General features: G+C 42.8%; 1 protein-coding gene across 5 annotated transcripts in view; it reads left to right on the plus strand.

The window, feature by feature from the left end:
- The window catches only part of NRXN2 (neurexin 2), an 899,334-nt gene that overhangs the window by 247,375 nt on the left and 630,749 nt on the right, over positions 1-21,210 (plus strand). For all 5 annotated transcript variants that reach the window (XM_088442540.1, XM_088442541.1, XM_088442544.1 and 2 more), the window contains exon 3: positions 13,285-14,609. In XM_088442540.1, the coding sequence (XP_088298666.1) occupies positions 13,868-14,609 (742 nt within the window). In that variant the 5' untranslated portion in view covers positions 13,285-13,867. The remainder of the gene's footprint in view (positions 1-13,284; positions 14,610-21,210) is intronic.

Below are 21,210 nucleotides of genomic sequence, written 5' to 3' on the forward strand. Positions count from 1 at the left end.
GAGCAAACACAAAAACAGCGACTTACAATACAAAACAATGCAGGACAAGGATATAGTTTATAAACATTGCTGCAATAGCAGTCATAACACACAAAAATAAGCAGCAGGGCGTCAGCTACCAAGTATTAGGTGCCCTTGTGGGGCGTTTGGAGTAGATGATCATATGAGTGAGGAAAGGAGAAGTACATGAGGGAAGTGGGCCCCGTTCGTTAGAGCCTACATTCTAAAGGGGAGGGGAATATGTATATGTATGAGTTTTATAAATTTACACAATGAGAGGCCTTGTTACCTTATTTATTGAACTACATTTATTTAGCAAGCTGTTGTTCCCCAAATTTCAGAAACTCATGTTGTGTCCATTCATAATTTGACAAAAGCCTTTACATTTTTCCATTAAGCAAAAGCTGTATAGTGAACACTTAGCATGACATCACACTGTTGCCTTCATGAAACGTCTAAAGATATTTTGCAATACTAAAAGTAAGAAGCAGCTGGAATTTCGCATCTCCTAAACTTTTAAAGCTATATTGTCTCCTCTGGGGGTATTGTATAAGGCATGGCCTAAAAGAGGGTTCCTGAGCCCAGAATACTCTAGTCACATGCTCAAATCATGTATTTCCCTGGTACATCATATAATTTTCCCAGATTAATAAACTGCCTGTGTCTGCCCTTGATTTCACCTGGCCCCATGAGACAGGGGCATAATGAACTCAACCTTCCGCAATAATAAGTTTCTGATTGGAGTGCGCACACATTACAGGTCAGACTCTAATCAGTTACACAGCTCCAGCGTTGAGCATGGTGGAGAGTACAGGCACTAGCGGAACTGTTACCCACAGCAACCAATCAGATTCTAGCTATCATTTTATAGAATCTAATAGATAGTTGTTAGCTAGGAGCTGATTGATTGCTATGGAGACACCTCCATTAGTCCTCTTTATAAGGTTTTATATAGGCTTGCCTACCCTCCCGATCTGGTTCTGAGCCTCCCGAATATCGGGTGCTGCTCCCGCCCCCCCGCAAAGACAAGCAAGCCTCCCGGCTGCCACCTGGGCCCCGGAGTACTACTATAATCCCCCGCAGCGGGGGGGCCCTATGCCGTGATTCGTGCTGAATCGCGTCATCGTGGCTCTGCCCCTTGCATCACAATGCCTTTATTTCTGCCATTGTGAAGAGGGGGCTAGGCCACAGTGATGCGATCGTGTGATCACGCCCCTGTCCTCTCCCCCTCCCCCAAAATAGCATCATGACCGGCCACGCCCCCCACTGTATGCAGGCATTCAGCTCCCTGCCAGAAAGAGAGCTGAATGTCGGCATGTATGGTTTTATACATCCCCAAGAGTCATCCTTGACTGTATCGTTTGTTCCCCACATCCAGTCTGTAGCAAAATACTGTCAATTACAGTTTCGGAATAGTTCCAGAATATGGCATATTTCATACAAGTTACTACAAAAACTTTCATTTGTTATCTTCTACAGTATTTGTTACCTTTCCCTTTTGGTCTTCTTTTAGCTAGATTTTCATTGCTAAAATCAATTTTGAATACAACGGCTAAGCTTATTTTCCTTGCTGCTTAAAAAGGCATTAACAAAACTATGCAATTTGCTCATTCATTTGTCTCCCAATCTCACCCATCTCAGCCGTCCATTCTGTATAAGATCTTGATTTTTTTAAGGCTGATCCCACTATATGTTCTCATTTGCACAACAAGACTCTCCCCGGGGGGTATATTTACTAAGAATCCTGTTTGGTCAGGAATAAAAACGCTGGGCAGCACTCAGACTTGAGTGTGTTTTTCCAGATCAAACACATGGATTTACAGTACTAAGAATTGCGTTTGCTTGTCTATTTTAATTCTATGGTGATACTGATCATGTTGTATCGTTTTTGAGTTCAGTCGTATATGCCTCTTCTAAATAGACTCCGCTGAACACTGCACAGATGAGTACGATCTGTGCATGTCTTTGCGTGTAGTGTAAAGAAAGTTAAAAATCAGAAAAAGAAAAAACGTTGTTGGGTCCTTCCCAAAATCAGGGGAAAACCAGCATGGGGTTCCCCTTATTTTCATTTAACCAGCACCGGACTCAACCAGCCAGGGTGGTAATATCATAGCATGAAGACACACAACATGGGGTTCCTCTGCCAAAGTATTAACCAACCCCAAACTGGTCAGCCCAGGGCTTGCAATCCTTGGAAAGTGGGGACCCAAAATATAAAATGGGACCCCCCCCTCCCGAGGATCAACAATACCTGGTGGTGGTTGGTGCCGGGAATAATTGTGTAAAATAAAGAAATAATATTATTCTTTAGAGTGGCACTACAGGTCCCAGAAAGACTGCTCTGCGAAACTTGTAGAAGGCCACTGGCACTTGTACCCCCACTGTAAAGAAGATATTAAAAAAATAATACACTCACGGAAGGATTATGCCTTTATTACACATTCACTCACACTACATACATACCTTCTCCCTGGAGGAGGTTGGTCCCCAGTTTCCAGGTAGAATCCCAGGTCTTCTTAAAATAAAAAATAAAATAAAAACGTGATTGTGTGCCATTTCACACAGGAGAGTGGAGGGAGAAGATATGGGATTTAGCTCTGAAAATAAACACCATCAGCACGCCATCAGGGTGCCATTAGGAGGACAAAGAGTTTTATAATAGACTAGTAGTAGTAGTAGCTGGAATAGATGCATGGAAAGGGTAACTGCAGGCATCATTGTCAGTGTATTTGGTTAGTTTGTCACACACTCTACACATGCACACTCACACACTGCAAACAAACAGGCTACGCTACTGTGTGTTTTACTGCAAAAAAATAAAATAGGCTCTTGTTTGTTTGTTAAAGTGAACCTTCACAGTGGGCAGTGGAGTTGCTCATAGCACATTGAACTTATCATGGTCCCATGTGTATTCGCCCGAAAACAGATAAAACGGGATCTAATTGAATTGCCCAAAGGCAATTCAAACATTACAATCCCATTTTATTTGTCCGAAAAATTATTGGTTCTAATTAAATTCCCCCCTTTTTGTTAAATCAACTAATCCACTGGTCTAGGGGTGGTAAACTGTGGTCCTTGGGTGACCTTGACAATCTGCATAAATCCGTTATGATTTTTTACCTCAACTGTGTTATGTATAGCATAGCCATAGTGCATTATTACTAAAATATACAGTTTGATGAACACAGGGAGACAGCTAAACCCATACGTACAGTATTCACTGAAAGGAGATGTGTATAATAGTTAACAAGACCAAATCATACCTCCCAACACTGGAGGTCTTGGCAGAGGCATATACAAAAGCTGTCTTACCACTAGACAAAGTGCAAAGGGCTGCAGTGTATCTGGAGTGGTGAGAAAGATCAATCTCGCACCTGCATTTCTAGAGCAAAAGATGGCTGTGGGAAAGGCTACATAGTAGGAGGTTTTAGTAGTCAAGGTGGAAGATTATAAGAACATGTATAAGGGTTTTAGTAACTTCCCCAGTGTTAATGGGTGTATTCTGGCCTTGGGAAGAAGGAGGTGTAATCTGGCCTTGGGAAATTAAACTGAGGGGGATTTAAGGATGAGACCAAAGCAGTGGTGTTAAGCTGGGCATCCACTATACAATACACTATACACTATACAAAAACCTGGTAATGTATGGGAGGGAATGACATCCATTTGCTCACAAACACTGGAAAATAGCCAAAAATGGTTGTTCAGACAAATTGGTTAAAAACACACAAATTTAACAAATTTGAACAATATATTTTTTTTGTCCTTTTTTCAGTGTTTAAAACCATATGATCGACTGTCATTTGCTCCCATACATTACCAGGTTTTCATTCCAACCAGCCAGATTGGACAGATATCTGACAGAAAATTGTATAGTGGATGCCCAGCTTAAGAGACTGTGGGCCTGATTCAGACCCGCTCGCGAGCACTGAGCGCTCGCCAGCGGGTCGATGGTGCCCTAGTGCGCATGCGCACGACGGAGGGAGCTCCGTCGTGCGCATGCGCGAGACCCGCATAGCGACAGCCAAGCTGTCGCTATGGGTCTCGCACCAAAGGGGGCGTGCTGTTGATGGTGAGGACAGCACGCCCCCTTTGGTGGGCGTGCCGGGGGCATTGCTGCCCAGATGGAGGCGTTCCCATGGGAACGCCTACCGTCTGGATCCGGCCCCACTGACATCACTAGTGATGTCAGTGGGAGTGCTTTTGGCTCTGATAGAGCCAAAAGCACTCCTGGGCTTCCAGCAGCGAGACCCTACCGCAGGGTCTAGTCGCAAGCCTGATGGTCGCGATGGTCTTGACCATCGCGACCATCTTTTTGGCCGCTCGCATAAGCTGTGGGTGGTCACTCACAGCTATGCGAGCGGCCGGGAGGCCGCTCCAATTTTAGGTAGGAGGGCCCTGATTCAGAGTGAGCGCTCTGGTCAGAGCGTCCGGCTCTGAATCAGGCCCTGTGTTTGTTGTGGACCCGGAGTGGTAACAGGAGTAGACACCGGAACAGGTTTAAACTGCAAAGTGGGTTGTTTATTGAATGTTGGTATACATGAGCAATAAGATAAACTAAAGTCCAATAATAACAAATAATATATGTGGCAGGAGGGAACTGTAGTGAGTGGGAATAAACGAATGTCCAGATCAGTGACAGAGATGAATGAGGTGAATCCAGTTAGACTGTAAGAGTGAAGTGAATATCCTGGTATGCTGAATAGTGACTGAGAGGGATATCCGAAAATGCTGAGATGATGGCTGAAAGGAGAATCCGGTAATGCTGTGATGATGACTGAAAGGAGAATCCGGTAATGCTGTGATGACGGCTGCGCAGGAATGGGTTAACTGAGGAGACAGGTTCAGGCAGGAGTGGGTCTGGTGGACGGTGCAGGGCTGATCCCAGTGGAGTGCGAGGCAAGAGCAGAGCGGTGCAGGCTATGCAGGGAGCCGGAGGCTGAATAGCTAGGGCAAGCACCGGAGCACAAGTCTAAGGTTCAGGAGTGCAGAGAACTCTCTTTCACAGCTGATGCTGTGAACACATTGCAATGGCAACTACAGGGCACTCCAAACACCCTTAGGTACCCATTAATGGAACGTGATAGGCCAGAGAGAGCAAGTGACCCACAGACGATTGGCCTGCTATGTCACATGGCCAAAGGCAACATGGTGGCGCTCAGACAGCCGTGATGTGGAGACACCACTAGACTATCCCTTGACAGGATAGCCCAACGCTGGCAGACCTCTGCGTACACGCAATGCCAGTCTCCACACGCCAAGTCCTGCCAGAAGGATCGCGCCACATCGCCATCACTGGTAAGGACTGCAAACGTCCACACCGCAAAACCCTGGTCGTGACAGTACCCTCCTCCTTATGGGTGGCCTCAGGACACCTTCTAGGCTTTTCGGGATGAGCCAAGTGGAATTTGCTGATGAGTTTGGGAGCATGGATGTCCTCAGCTCTGGTCCAACAATGCTCTTCCGGACCATAGAATCTCCAATCAAGCAGGTATTGCAAGTGACCATGACGGATAAGAGAATCCAGAATCTGAGACACCTCAAATTCCACCCCCTTTTCAGTTTGGATCCTGGGGGGAACAGGGAGAACACAGAAGAATTTATTGAGAACTAATGGCTTGAGCAGAGATATATGAAATGAATTAGGGATTTTTAGATAAGACGGGAGCTGAAGACGATAGGAGACCGGATTGATTATCTCTGTAATGGAGTATGGTCCAATAAACCGGGGAGCGAACTTCATAGATGGTACCCTGAGACAAAGATTGCAGGTAGAAAGCCATACTTTATCCCCGACCCACATCTGAGGAACTTTTCTTTGCTTCCTATCAGCCTGATCCTTGTACCGCAGGGAGGTTTTAACAAGAGTAGCCCGCACTTGAGCCCAAATTGAAGCAAAGTTCTGTACAGTGGTATCCACAGCTGGTACATCAAAGGCGGGTAAACTTCAGAACTCAGGGACCCTAGGATGAAGACCATACACGATGTAGAAAGGAGTTTGGTTAGTAGAAGAGTGGTATGATGCGTTGTGTGCAAATTCGGCCCAGGGAAGGGACTCAGACCAGTTGTCCTGGGATGAGGACATAAAGATTCTCATAAAGGTTTCGAGGTCCTGGTTCACCCTCTCGGTGGACTCATTACTTTGAGGGTGATAGGCCCTGGAAAAGTCAAGTTTCACTTGCAGAACAGAGCAGAGGGCTCACCAGAATTTTGCCACAAATTGGAAACCCCGGTCTGAGACAATTCTGAAGGAAGTCCATGAAGACGAAATATATGGTGAACAAATACTGTAGGTGAGCCAAATCAGGTACCGAGGGTAGCTTCTCTAGCGGAATGTAATGGACCATCTTTGAGAAACGATCCACTACAACCCAGATGGTGGTACATCCATTCGAATTTGGCAGGTCTGTCACAAAATTCATGGACAGATGTGTCCACGGACGAGATGGTACGGGAAGAGGCATCAATTCACCGGCTGGAGACTGTTCAGGAGATTTATGCTGGGCATACTGTGTACAAGACGAGATAAACTCGGTTACCTCGGTTTTCATCGATGGCCACCAGTAGGATCTCTTCAGGAACTCCAAGGTCTTACGAATTCCTGAATGACCTGCAAAGCGAGAAGAGTGGGCCCATGTCAGCAACTGTTTCCTCAACTCTGGGGCCACAAAGGTCTTTCCAACAGGTGGTTGCAGTTGTACAGTGGCGAAAACGTTTGACTCCATCACAGGAGTATTCTGCAGTGTTTCTGGACCACTATCAGTGGACAGTGACAAGGCATCGGCCCATCAGATTGAGAGCCCCAGAGTGATATGAGGTGGTAAAATGAAAACGGGCAAAAAATATTGCCCATCGTGCCAGACAAGGACTTACGAATTGAATATTTTTTAGGAAAAGAAGATTCCTGTGGTCTGTAAAAATGATGAAAGGGAACTTAGCGCCCTCTAGGAGGTACCGCCATTCCTCTAAGGCCAGTTTGACAGCTAATAGCTCCTGTTCGCCTATGGCATAATTTCTTTTGGCAGGGGAGAATTTCTATGAGAAGAAACCACATGGGTGAATCCGGTTATCATCAAAGCACTGGGACAAGACAGCTCCTACTGCCTCAGATGAAGCATCCACTTCCAGTAAAAAAGGCCTGTTGACATCCAGTTGTCTCAAAACTGGAGCTGTTATAAAGGCTTGCTTGAGAATTTGAAAGGCTGTCTCTGCCTCAGGAGGCCATAGAGCAGGGTTGGCACCTTTACGAGTTAGGGCTGTGATGGGAGTCATTAAGGAGGAGAATCCCTTATACAATCCGATAGTCTGTGCCAAAAGGCCGATGTTAGGGCTTCTTCATTCCATTTGAGCTCTGATGCCAACGTCTGGAACTGATTTACATACTTACTGACATGACTGATACCTTGTTTCAGATTCATAATACTGGATGAAGCAGAAGTGGTTCTTCCGGGCTCATCAAAAATCCTCCTGAATGATGTAAAAAATTCTGGGTAATTATCCAGTAGCGGATCTGATCGCTCCCAGAGCGGAGAAACACAATTTAAGGCTGAGTCAGACAACAAAGACACAATATAGGCCACTTTGGTTTTAGGAGTAGGGAAATTGGAGGGTTGTAAGGTAAAATGTACATCACACTGGTTGAGAAATCCACGACACAGTTTAGGATTGCTATCAAATTTGCCATGTGTAGGTAAACACAAACGAGGAGGAACTCCAGAGGCAGATACCACAGAAGTGGAGACAGAAGTGCAAACAAAAAGTATGGTGGTCGCTCACATCAACTTAATGACATTGCACAGGTGCTCGTAAAGGGTGGGGTTTACACTGAGCTACAAGGTTGCTCTGGCTGGGCTTTTTTTCAGGGCATCACCACTTAATTCACATAGATATTTTTTTATCACCTTTCTATTTGTTTGTCTATTATTTATGTCATTTTAACCCCTTACCATTAACACTTATTGATTTATCTTTACACAACTATACTTTACACTTCACTTTCACCCTTTTTTCCATTATTCGTGTGATGCCCTGGGGATGGTCCTTGGCTGGATTCTTTTGGGGTTCCCTGCATCTCGGACGTGAACCCCATAATGTTAGGGACGCTGGTATAGAGGAGCCTTGACGTTTGGCCCAGCGCTTATTCATATATTTGCAAATGTATGTAAACCAATACCTCTGAATTTCTATTATCATGTAGGATTCAAGTATTTTTGTTTTTGCTGCAGTGTGCTGGAGGGAAAATCCCCTTTTTTTTCTGTGGAGACAGAAGTAACTGCAGGCATACTTGAAGTAGTTAGTGTAGCTTGTAAGGTATCCTGACGGAGTGCCATTTCTTGTACATACTGTGCTATTTGCTGTTGCATGGTCTCCAATCCTTCCAGATGGGAAGCCATGCCATGTATTAAATCTGTTCTAGACTCCTGTCCAGTAGCCAAATCCATTTGGCCAGTGCAAACTGTTAGAGACTGTGTTTGTTGTGGACCCAGAGTGGTAACAGGAGTAGACACCGGAACAGGCTTAAACTGCAAGGTGGTTTGTTTATTGATTGTTGGTATACATGAGCAATAAGATAAACTAAAGTTCAGTAATAACAACTAATATATGTGGCAGGAGGGAACTGTAGTGAGTGGGAATAAACAAATGTTCAGATCAGTGACAGAGATGAATGAGGTGAATCCAGATAGACTGTAAGAGTGAACTGAATATCCTAGTATGCTAAATAGTGACTGAGAGGGATATCCGGAAATGCTGTGGTGATGGCTGAAAGGAGAATCCGGTAATGCTGTGATGATGACTGAAAAGAGAATCCGTTAATGATGTGATGATGGCTGCACAGGAATGGGTTAACTGAGGAGACAGGTCCAGGCAGGAGTGGGTCTGGTGGAAGGTGCAGGACTGATCCCAGCGAAGTGCGAGGCAAGGCAGAGTGGTGCAGGCTATGCAGGGAGCCGGAGGCTGACAAGGAGCTAAGGCAAGCACCAGAGCACAAGTCTAAGGTTCAGGAGCGCAGAGAACTCTCTCTCACAGCTGATGCTGTGAACACGTTGCACTGGGTGCTCCAAATGCCCTTAAGTACCCAGTAACGGAACTTGATAGGACAGATAGAGCAGATGACCCACAGACGATTGGCCTGCTATGTCACATGGCTAAAGGCAACATGGTGGCACCCAGACAGCCGTGACGTGGAGCGGAGACACCACTAAACTTACCCTTGCCAGGATGGCCCAATGCTGGCAGACCTCAGCGTACATGCAATGCCAGTCTCCAAAAACCAGCTCCCCCGCCAGAAGGACAGCGCCCTCACTGGTAAGGACCGCAAACCTACATGCCTCGAGACCCTGGTCGTGACAAGTGGACTTGTAGAACAAAGGAATATGTGATGTTGTCAACTGGGGGCAGATTAGAGGAGGGTAGTGACTCTAGGGGAATATGAGATGAAGAGGTCTCTTTTAGACGGGAAGCAGTCGGGAAGCCGACGGACGGAATCCCGACCGTCGGCTTCCCGACTGTCTAATCTCGGATAGGGGTTAAATGACAGGTGGCAAAACCCTGATGCCTGTCATTTTACTTACGCCGGGAGCCCGATACCCGGCTTACCGATCGAAGGTGAGCCGGGTGTAGACAGCCGAAGCAGGGGAGGGTTAGGTTAGGGGTTCCCAGGGTTAGGCACTCCCCCAGGAGTTTAGGGTTAGGCTAGGGGAGGGGGGTTAGGTTTAGGCACTTATAGGGGGATTAGGGTTAGGCACTTGGGGGGGAGATTAGGGTTAGGCACCCTTAATGGAGGGTTAGGGTGTAGAATAGGGTAGGAAATACTTACCTTGGAACGATCAGGATTTTCACTGCTGCCGGGATATCGCTGTCAGGATTTGAACCGCCGGCCGGCTGTCAATCAAACTGAATCCCTTTTAGACATGTTGGGCTTTAGGTAGCTCTGAGACATCCACATGGAGATGGCAGAAGGGCAGTTGGATACACGGGATGAAAAAGATAGAGAAACATCAGGGGAGGAGAGGTAGATTGGTGTGCTGTCTGCATATATGGCAGGGGTTACCAACCACGGTCCTCAAGGCACACTAACAGTCCAGGTTTTAAGGATAGCCATACTTGAGCACAGGCAATTTAATTAGTGCCTCAGTTATTTTGATTAAACCATATGTGCTTTAGCATAGATATCACTAAAACCAGGACTGTTAGTGTGCCTTGAGGACCGAGGTTGGGAATCACTGATATATGGGGTTGTGAAAGCTGAGGGGCTTTTTAGAGAGGAGTTGTAAAGTGAAAAAAACTAAAGGACTGAGAACAGCCTTGAGGAACCCCCAACTGGAGATAAGGATGAGTCAATTGTAGTGACCCTGACAGCATTTTTACAAAGTAGGAGGTGAACATTGAGACTATAGTACTGCAAAAGACAAGGGAATTGGGAAGAAGAGGGTTTCCTAACTGTATTGGAAGTTGCGGAGAGGTCGAGGATAATGAGCAGGGAGGACTGTTTCATTTTGCCATGAGTAGTTGATTGGTCACTGTAGTGGGTAGATGTGAAGTGCATCAAAACAAATAGGCATTTACTCCAACAAAATGGTACAGCCAGTGCAATAACTTCTTACACAGGAGTATAAACAGCAAAAATCAGAAATATAGCAACATTGCTTCATAAGAACACAACAACATGTGAAGTCATGGTACACAGAGACGCACACCCTTCTATCTTTCCTCCTGACTGGCTAACACAAACAGTTTTTATTTTTTATTGAATAAAAGGTGTGGTTCTTTCCTGTGCCACAGAAGGTGGGAGATTTCCACCCTGTCACGGTCACTTAGCATAATAAAGTCTTGGTGGAGTGTAGAGGCATGAAAACTTGATTGCAGATGGTCTATAAAAGAGCAGGTACAAAGTGGGCCTTGCAGTTGTCCATAAGGTACTCAAGTAGTTTGGGAGCAAGATTGGTGTAGGGTGGTAGATTATATGATAGGAGATTTCTTTATAATCAATGGTGTTAATTTTGACTTTAGAGTATGTGTCATGAGCAGTAAGGTAAGTGGTGTGTGGTGAGGTTGTGCAGGTAATTGGATTGATGGAAAAGAGAGCATGGGTGGATATTAGTGATTTAAAATAGCTTTGCTTGGCGAAAGGAAAGGTATTATATGCAAAGAAGAAGAGGGACAGGGACTGAACTTTGGTTGGTTGGACACTCTTGTCAGAAATTTGTTAAAAGTTAAATTTAACTTGTATTATTATCTTTATAAATATAAAAGAACCCAAAGACATAGATAATTACATACATATAACATAGACCATTTCGCATAATGTGAAAAAAGGGTAGGGTGTAACAGTGATAGTCCCACACAATAGAGATCTACCAAGCAGGTGTTTTGCCATGTCTTGATCACATTAAGTATGTTCAAAAGGGCTGTATAGTAATAATACAATTGAAGCTGTCTATGTTGGATTACCAGATATATAAAGAATAGTCTTAAATATATCTACTGAGCAGTGAAAGCTGGAGGGAGGCCCTGCCCTCTCCCTCTCCTCACAGCTCTCACTGACTGTATGACTCCCAGACACAACCACTTCTCTCCCCACAGCCAGAACTGTTTGAATGTGCAGGACTGTTCCAAGCGTCCTGTTAGCACCTGAGAGTGGAAGGAGGGAAAGGAGAGACAGAGATGAGAGACTGACAGGAAGGGGTAGAGATGGGAAGGAGGGGTAGTCAGAGGAAAAAAAAAAACCTGCAACAGGCACAATAGCTAGCAACCTGGCAAATGATGGGTCCAAAATACTAGTATGAAAAATAATATTTTGTACCTTTCACATTTCAGTGTTTCAGTGAATATTTACCGTATATGTTTTGCAAGTGCATTTTATACAATATTATATAATACTTTTATGTATACCTTTTATAATTTTGGGGTCTTTACAGCATTATTAGTTAGCTGCAGTTAACACCAACTCTAAATGATCCTCTATATTTTTAATACCTTTTCAACATTGAGTGAAATTAACATTTTTTTCTTTCAGTGAAATTAATATTTTGAATTTATATAGCACTAGAATAATATTTTCAGCTTTCTGTTCTATGGTTCTTTTACCGATAAGTCTGTTGTTTTCCTTTTATTATATGTATGTTCCACTGCAGTGTTTTGTATTCTATTTTATAAGTGACATGGAACAAAAATTAAACAGCGTGAAGTTCAGTCAAGAACCGTTGTTCTCAGCTGCAATTAAAAATAGTAGGATAATTTAAGTCCTGATTTTATTTTAGAGAAATTAGTTTTTAGTGGTATAATTAAATAATTTGAGAAAGAAAAATAGTGTGTTTTGAATGATCCATTTTATATAGTGTATATTAATACTGGACACAAAATAATTATGTTTTTAGGACGAAAATGTTAAAAGAAAGAAATCTGTGGAATTTAATATTTAACTCAGTGAATTTTTACACCTGATAAAGTTTGTAACGATTTCCTTATATTTTTAGAAATGTTTATTCAATAAATGATAAGCACATTTTTATTGTTTTGTGTAATTCAGAAAAACCTCAAGGATCAATTAGAGTAATCAGTTTGCTGATACCATTCCTGTGCTTTTATCTTCTACCATGCTTGCACTTACCCACTATCCTTCTTTAGCATCTTTACAGCTCTCTCCCTTCTCTTCTTCCACCCCCTCCTTCCTTCTCCTATAAAATTCAGCATGCTAGCTTTTTTTTTTTTTTAAATAATTAGCGCTTTCGCATTTAAAGAGATGCAGATTGGAGTCTGTATACAAATTACTTTTCTGTCAGTTACTTAAAGAGAGATCACGGAGGGGGACGAGAAGGATGGATGGGAATTAATTTTTTTTTCGAGTCTTGGGAGGGGTTATTCCCAGGGGAGTGAATCAGAGCAGGAAAAGAGGTATTGCATTTCAGCAACAGATCAAGACTACATCACCCATAATGCTGTGCAAATTGAAAATACAGAATTAAATAAACATTATGAGGTGATGGCATGCATTTATTGTCATTATATACTTTTAATACATGAAAAACAAGCTACAAATACAAAACTTTTAGAATTTTGGTGGGCATTTTTTTTCCTGTAGGTTACACAGTGTTTTGGACATTCAAAACTGTTGCAAAATTAGTAAGTGTATAGCCTTAATTGTATTTGCAGTTAGATATGCGTGCCACAGATCAGAATGCATTGCTAAAGCACAACCACAAACATATGTACCATAATGCATAAAACAGATTGTTTTGAGTAGTGTATTGCCTACAATCTAACCATATTTTGCTCTCTTTTTTACAGAAGTCAAGAACCCCACTGTGCCTGAGACATCCTCTTGACGGTGCTGATATCTCCGTGAGACACTTCTTTCTAGGGACAATCAAGAAGAAAGGGAACGGGAGGACTTCTTAGCTAGGTTTTTGAAATAAAGAATTAGAAAAACTTTAGGTCTCATGTAAAATTGGAAGGGGGTGTTTTTACTATCAGAGTCTTCCTGTCTCTTCCTTAGGGCAACTGTGAAGACAGGAATGTAAACATAATTGCCCGCTTTTTTCCTTTCCCCTTCCATCCTTCCCTTAAAAACTTTCCCTTCCTTGTTTCCTTCTTTCCCTATCTACATTTCTTTCTAATTCCTTCCTTTTTTTATTTTTTCTCTTTAATAGTTTTCTAACTTTCCCTTTCTTATACATTCACATCTGTTTTTTTTGTAATTCTACCACTATTTCTAAATATAACCTTCCATCTATTTCTCTAAACTGCAATTGTTTCTTGTCTTTCTCGCAATTACTATGGCTTTATTTTTTCAATAGTCCTTGAACTCATCCCCTACCCCAATTCCTTTCTCTTCTACATTCTCTCTTTTTATTCCCCACCTCCACTCTCCATGTGGTCCATCCTTTACCTGTCTTCTCTACTCTCCCTTCCCCTCCGTACCTTTTCCCTCCAGTTTTATGGGGCACCTGGTCAATGGGTCCGTTATTCTCGCCCTACTTTAGCAAGTGGTAATGGAGGGTGGGGAGAGGACCTCACTTTCCGGCTTCGGACAAATGCCAGCCGTGGTCTCCTCCTTTATCAAGATGATGAAGGGGACTGTGACTTTCTTGAGTTAGCTTTGGATGGAGGACGCCCTCGATTGAGGTTCTCCATCTCTTGTTCAGAGCTTGCTGTTGTACGCTTACCTCGGATGGTGTCAGATGGGCTTTGGCATGGCATAGTAATTGGAGGCAATGGTCGTGAAGGTTGGCTTGCTCTAGATGGAGAAAGAGGAGCAGCTGAAGTACGCTCAAAGCGCAGAGAAATGATACTTCGCAGTGACCTTTTTGTTGGTGGTCTCCCATCTGATCTACGTTTGTCAGCCCTAACTCTTGGTGGCGCCAAATATGAGCCACCTTTTCTGGGTGAATTGGAGGGACTAAGGTTGGGGGGTAGACCAGCACAGCTTCTGGCAAGTCAAGGGGTGGGAGGAACAGAAGAGGAGGAAGAGAGGGGGGTAGAACAGGTGAGGCCACAATTGTGCCGAGGAGCAAACCCCTGTCTCAATGGAGGAAGATGTAGAGATGACGTGGAAGGAGATGTACGATGTGACTGTCGGGACACTGGGTACCATGGAGAAAACTGTTCTGAAGGTTAGTTTCATGCCTCTCTCCATTGGATAGTTTACCTTTCAATTTGTATTCTTCATAAAATTAATGGTTTATTATTTTTTTTCTCATAGTGTTTGTACTTGCTAGATATTCCATTAGTTATATTTGCTTTTGTATTTTGTTTCTTTTTGTTTTCCTGGATTTGTTTATATGCCTGGTACATGAAATCATAATGAATCTGTTCTATTAATGGCTATAATCAAAGTACAACTGGAGCTTTTGCATGCTATAAATTAGCTCTGCACATATCCAGAAAACCATTCACACGCATGTGCACGAATGCAGATTTGCTTGAATCTGACACAACCATTTGCTACTAGAGAAGCTGTAAAAGAGTGGATAGGAGCATTTTAATGTGAAACAAGTATAGTGAGGTCTTGTTTGTTTAAGTGAGAACAGCTGTAAACCGGCACAGAAATGAATACAGTATATGTCAATTGCGAGTACCTGAGGACTGGTGCAAATGTACACTGATGATAATGTCCGCCACCAGCACTACCTTAATGCTGCTGATGACTCATTTTCCATTTATTTCTGAAGTTGATAGGTGGCATGTCTGTTCTGCGAGTACATTGTGTGTATTTTTGCAATTTTTTATCAGTTTATAAAGTTGAAAATTGTACTCTAGGAAATAGAGAAGCTTTTATGTTTTTTTGAAACCTAAAAGCAAATGCGTATTTTGCAATTAAAACAAATTATTGAAAACATGTGTGTAAGTGTATACGACATATGTCTGACATAAATCGGACACAAGTGCTACTGGTGCAGACCAGCATGCGTTTTGTATTACATATACCTCAGCATTCACTATGGATGGAAATATGCTTATTTTCCATGTGTTTCTTTTTCTTTCAAGCATAAATTATGCCCAATATGTATCCAACTCAGCATCAGACCCAAAGTAGTCGCTTCTTATCTAATAAAATAAGCAAAATCATCTAGTTTTATTTCTTTTCCTGCTGATGAAAATAATTGCTTGTTTTTAACTGTTGCTGTTATTGTGATTTACTATGTACAGTATGCAGGATTCCTATTATCCATGGGCAGAAAAAGACAGGCTTAGCTAATGGGAAAGGTTTATTTTACAACTCCATGTTATTCAAGTCTGAGCAACAGCCGGGAACTTTACACCTATTTTAATTGTACTCCTGTCTCACATTTTTATTCGCAAGAGTGAAATCCCACACAAAATAAGCTTAAAATGGCTTCTATTAAATAGTCAATGCAGTTATAACTGTCTTATATATTGTTTGGAGTGCTTGGTGACTGTGCTTGTATGGTAGATAATCAGATTATCTGTTCCTAGTGACATTCTGCGCAAACCCCAGTATTACAGTTAATTGACAGTTTCTGTATAACAAAGCAGTTTTCAACACCATTTTGACATGCAGCCAATCAGCAATAACTAACACATGGCACACATCTATAGCCTTTTGAAAGAAATGTAAGGATCATTATTCATTCTGCATTGGACTAGTGCATAAATACTCTCTGTGACTGACAATTGATAGACCAGCCTATATTACACTTGCGTGGACCTTGAATTTGCTGCATCGATGTTTAAACACTACTGCTGCATTGCTTACTTGTTTTATCTTTTAACTTTGTTTCTTTATGCATTTTACATCATTATTCAAAAACACTGACCGTCACAAAACACAATTGCCTTCACTAATTGTATTTAGCACCATTACCTCTCTAGGTCAGGGGCATTTTAAGAGAGGAGGGGGCCCATGTGCAGACTCAGGGCCTGTGCAATTCCGTCCATTTAAAGTGCAAATGCAGAAGGAGGTATAAGACACTGCATCTGTATGATCGCAGCACTGCGACTGAGGTCGCAGCCTGGGATCACCATCGGAATAATCGCAACCATCGGTCGCGATTGTTGTTCTTTCGGCCAGGCAGCTTGCGAGGCCAGGAAGTCTGCATGCACCCATGCAGACCCTGGCCTCGTCCTTCCCAGAAAACGGGTGCGACTCCCCCACGTTTCCGAGAACGCTGCCCTGGAATGCCTCTGCTCCACCTCCTAAATGCCGCAGGCTGCGGCTGTGAGGAGACGGAGGGCTGTACATGCGTAGTACACCTCCTGTGCATGCACAGTCCTCCCACCATCTGAGATATGCGCTAACCATCGGGTTAGCGTACATTTCTGAATCAGGCCCTCAGTGCGGGCCCTGTCCTCTCTCCGGTGGTGCCATGGCGGCCACGGGTGCAGTAGATTCTGGCTAAGTGCCAGAATCTACCGTGCATGCGTGGGTCTCCGGGAAAATTGCACCCGCGCTGTTTTCCTGGGGACAGCAGTATTGCGCATGTGCGAGTCACAGGGAAGATGGTCGCATCCATTTTCCCAGTGGTTTTTGCTGAGCAGCACTTTGGAGACAACAGACAGATTAGTATAAAGACTATAATTGATGCAGGGTGTGCGGTGTGGGCCCCGCACACCCTGCACCCATTATAGATACCCCCCTGCTTGAGGTGTGGAAATACACAAGTAATTACTTATTTTAGTTCTCTAACGCTGTATTTGTCAACACACTTTTGTCTTTACTTGTCCTTTCCTCAGCGCCATTACCTGTCTAGGAGCCTGATACAGTGATTAATGCAATGCCGATGTTGTACACAGTGGAGCAATGTTTGGCTGCTGCGCATGTGCACATTTGCGGCGATGAATTTAGCAACTGCAGCCACAGAGAGTGAGTGACAAGTACTCAGCAATTGGGGGAGGTAACGGGGGGTGGTTAGAAAAATACAGGCGTGTCGGGACCGTTTTCTGGGCGTGTTCTAGTGAACCTCTGTGAATTTGTTCACACCTTGAGAGGCCCCGAGAGGCGCTCTGTCTGACACAGCATAGGCTTGCTCTGAAGTTCAATGTGCGACAAATGTTTCCGGTATTTACACTTGTGTACATAAGGGCGAAGGTAATACGCCGAATGTGGCCGTCTCTGTGCATAAGATGTCACCTAAGTCATTAGCATGTTTTCGCAAGTCTGCAGTGTACGGGATCACAGCTGCGATGGCATTTGCTTCCATCTCTGAATCAGACCCTAGGTATCGGAATATGCAGGCAATGTATTGTGATATTAACTGATGTGTAGTATTAGTGTTTGAAACGCTATATATGGAAAATGAACACTTTTTGCTACATCTGAAAGCGAGTGCATGCTTTAGCATTGCCAAGAATTGCACCCACAAACTGCAAGGAAAATGTATCAGTTGTTAGCAACAACCTGATGTCGGTGGTAATAAATGTAAAAACAAAATTCAGATACTAAACAAGAAGGATGCAGGTTTTTTTTGTTGTAGTGAATGAAGAGGCAATTTATGGACAGAGAATACTGGAAGCACATCACATTTGCCCAACAGTACTACCACTTAATTATAAGCCACTAGAAAATTGTCAAAACAAGGTTGACAATTGATCTGAAATCTTAAAATTTGCAATTTAAACACTTTCTTGTCCATGTTCTTATACACTACCTCTCAAAAGTTTTAGAACACCCCATTTTTCAAGTGTTGGAATTTGCACACCTTAAAGTTCCAAATTTACACTAGAATTAAAGCATATTACAAATAAACAATTGGCGATAAAAAAAATAAATCATAGAACAAATAAATCATAGAATCATTTTGTTTAATAAAATGTAATCAACATTTTTGAATTTAGCCATTTATTGCAGATATAATTGTCAAACATTATTGTGGCATTCTTTCTACAATAGAAATCAAATATTGTTTTGGACATTCTCCACAATGTTGCGGAAGTTTCCAAAAATGTGTTGCACTTGTAGGTTGCTTTCTTTTACCCTTCTGTCCAGTTCATCCTAACCAACTTGATGGGTTTAAGTCTGGAGACTGTGCTGGTCATTTCATCATTTGAAGCCTTCCATCTACTTCTTTTCCTTAAAGGTAGTTCTGACAAAGCATGGAGGTATGTTTTGGGTCATTTGCTGTAGAATGAATGTTTGACCAAGTAGATGTAAACCAGAGAGTATTACATGGTGCTTCAAAATGTGGTGGTAGCTCTTTTGATTCAGGCTGCTAGTCTGTGCAAGTCGCTAACTCAGGATCCAGCAAAGGAGCCTCAGACCATCACGATTCCTCCTCCATGTATGACAGTTGGAGTGTGTTGCTATTGAAAGCATTGCTTTTTAAATGTTAGGCAGCATTAAAAGCCGTTGCTTAGTAAATAAGCCCCACACACTGAAGAACCATCATTTCACCTACTCGATAGCATAATAAACCAAAGATTTAACATTTTGATTAATCGGTCCATAAGACCTTCTTCCAACCTTCATTAGTTCACTGACAGTGCATCATGACCCAGGCAAGCCTCTTTTTCATTGCTGCAGAATAGCTGTAAGTTCTTAACCCATTACTTGTTCAATGTGTCCTCTTCCATCCATGCACTAGGACCCTGGACAGGCGGAGGTGCGACCTCTGACCCTGACCAAGTGCAAAACTGCGCATGCACAACTCGCTGTATGTCTTCTCTCCACCGTCCCACATAGTGAAGGACCGCTCACATTTATTAACATCATAGGATCTACCAATAGGTTAAGATCCCAGACTCAAATGTGTGAAAATTAACTAAAAAGTCTGCAGCAACATGAAAAAAAAGGATATTTCTCAGCAATTGTCATCCATAGGCTTCCAAATAGATGAGGAGGTTGCAATTGTGATACTGCAAATTCTTACACCGGAGTTTAATTTACAAGTAGTGGTTTTGGAGTATTGCACTATGAAGCTAGCAACAGAGGTTGTACGGGCCAAGCTGGTGCAGTTTCAAAAGCACATACTGTACCTGTAGAGACCAATGCTGGGAATTTTATTCTGCTGTCAAAGGGTATAAAACCCACAAAGCTAAGGTACAAGAGCTTCAAGTGTCACAAAGTGGGACATAAGGCCTCAGAATGAAGAGTTAGTGAATCAAGGGCCGTATTCCGTGAAAAGGTTTCGCTGGTGATGTCATTTCGCCAGCGGAAACTTATCCCCGTATTCAATTTTGGTGATTTTTTGCCGGTGCGGAAATACAATGCAATGTACCCGGCGGAAAAGTTTCGCCTATGAATAGCTATTGAAAAAAGTGCAGAATTGCTGTTTTGATGTGCAATGGTGGGGAAAACCACCCTGCACACAAAGGTAAATCTTAAAAAAATGAACAGAACACCCAAAGATTGACTTTGAAAAAGGTACAAGGTTGGGGTACATACTTAAAAACTAGCGAAATAGACTTTGGGGGGGGGGGTCTGCAAGTATGGGGTAGGTTTTTTTTTGATTGCAGGTGCTTGCTGATGGTGCGTTTTTCACATTTTTGAAAACCTCACTTGTGCGATTTTTAACCATGCTTGCACCCATTTTCATGTACCCCAAATTTGCTGGGACTAGTTATTTTCACCAAAAAAACATGCTAAATGCTATTCTTCACCACTTGTGCAAAGATGCTATTTAGCAGCTAATGAGAGCATTTAAGTACCCCAAATAGCTTCAGCATGGCTATTCAGGGGCATCTACCATGATCCCCAATGTTAGTGCATCTTTTGGGGGGTGTCAGGGTAATTTCCCTAATCTGACAGCACTTTTAACCTGTTAGCATTTCGCCGGGTGCCATTTCGCTGATTTGTAATTGAATACAGGGATAAGCAGGGACACGCGCAATACTTTTCGCATGGAAAACCAGCGATGTCAGGGGAAAGTCCGGCATGTGAAAAGTACAGGACTTTTAGCGTCTAATTGAATATGCCCCAAGTCGTACTTCATCATGGAAGCATAATAAAATAAATGAATCAGCATTAAGTGTAGCAGGCAAGAACCCCAAAGACTGCTGGTACATGTATTCAGGAGTCACAAGGCATTTCAGATGTAATAAAAGTTGGTTCAAGTCACTTAAGTCATGTGATCCTATAAACATCAGAGAGATAAGATACAAAGTCCTACATGCCACGACAGTTGGCACAATTACTGTGTGATCAAGGGTAAAACATTTTTCACAGACATAGAAGATATGCTATTTGGGTCAGTGTACTGGAAAAGAAGGCATACAATGTCCAATTTGCAGAGGGACAGTGTGCTGGGTACAATAAAAGAGGGACAGTAATTGCAACAGCAACCCAGTGCCAACAACTGTAGATCCTGGACACTGAAGAGCAGGGTTGGCTGGTTTAAACCATATTGTTTAAACTCAATGTTGTTTTCTTTTTTAAACACCCAGTTTTTTTATTATTATGCTGTGACTACAGGTAAGGCATCATGATTTCTTAAAAAAAAAACTATGATAAGGGAATACCTCTGGTATTATTCCACATTCTTGTTGCATCTGGTTTTTATTTGAGTGAGCTGAACCAATGCAGTAAATACACACACGCAACAGAGAAATAGGGAAGATGAGGGAGTGAACAAGATGAGAAAGGTACTAAATGTGCCTAGCATCAACTAAGACTGCACAAACTCCTCTCCTAATAATCCTATAGGACAGGAGAAAATCACAACTAACATTCTCAATCTTATAGGGTAAACAACTCCAACACATTAAAAAGGCAATAAACAGAGAAACACCTCATGGGTTAATAGCATTTATGTTTATTTC

This window comes from Taudactylus pleione, unplaced genomic scaffold (assembly GCF_031769625.1).
Source record: "Taudactylus pleione unplaced genomic scaffold, aTauple2 ptg000313l, whole genome shotgun sequence".
Classification (NCBI taxonomy): domain Eukaryota; kingdom Metazoa; phylum Chordata; class Amphibia; order Anura; family Myobatrachidae; genus Taudactylus; species Taudactylus pleione.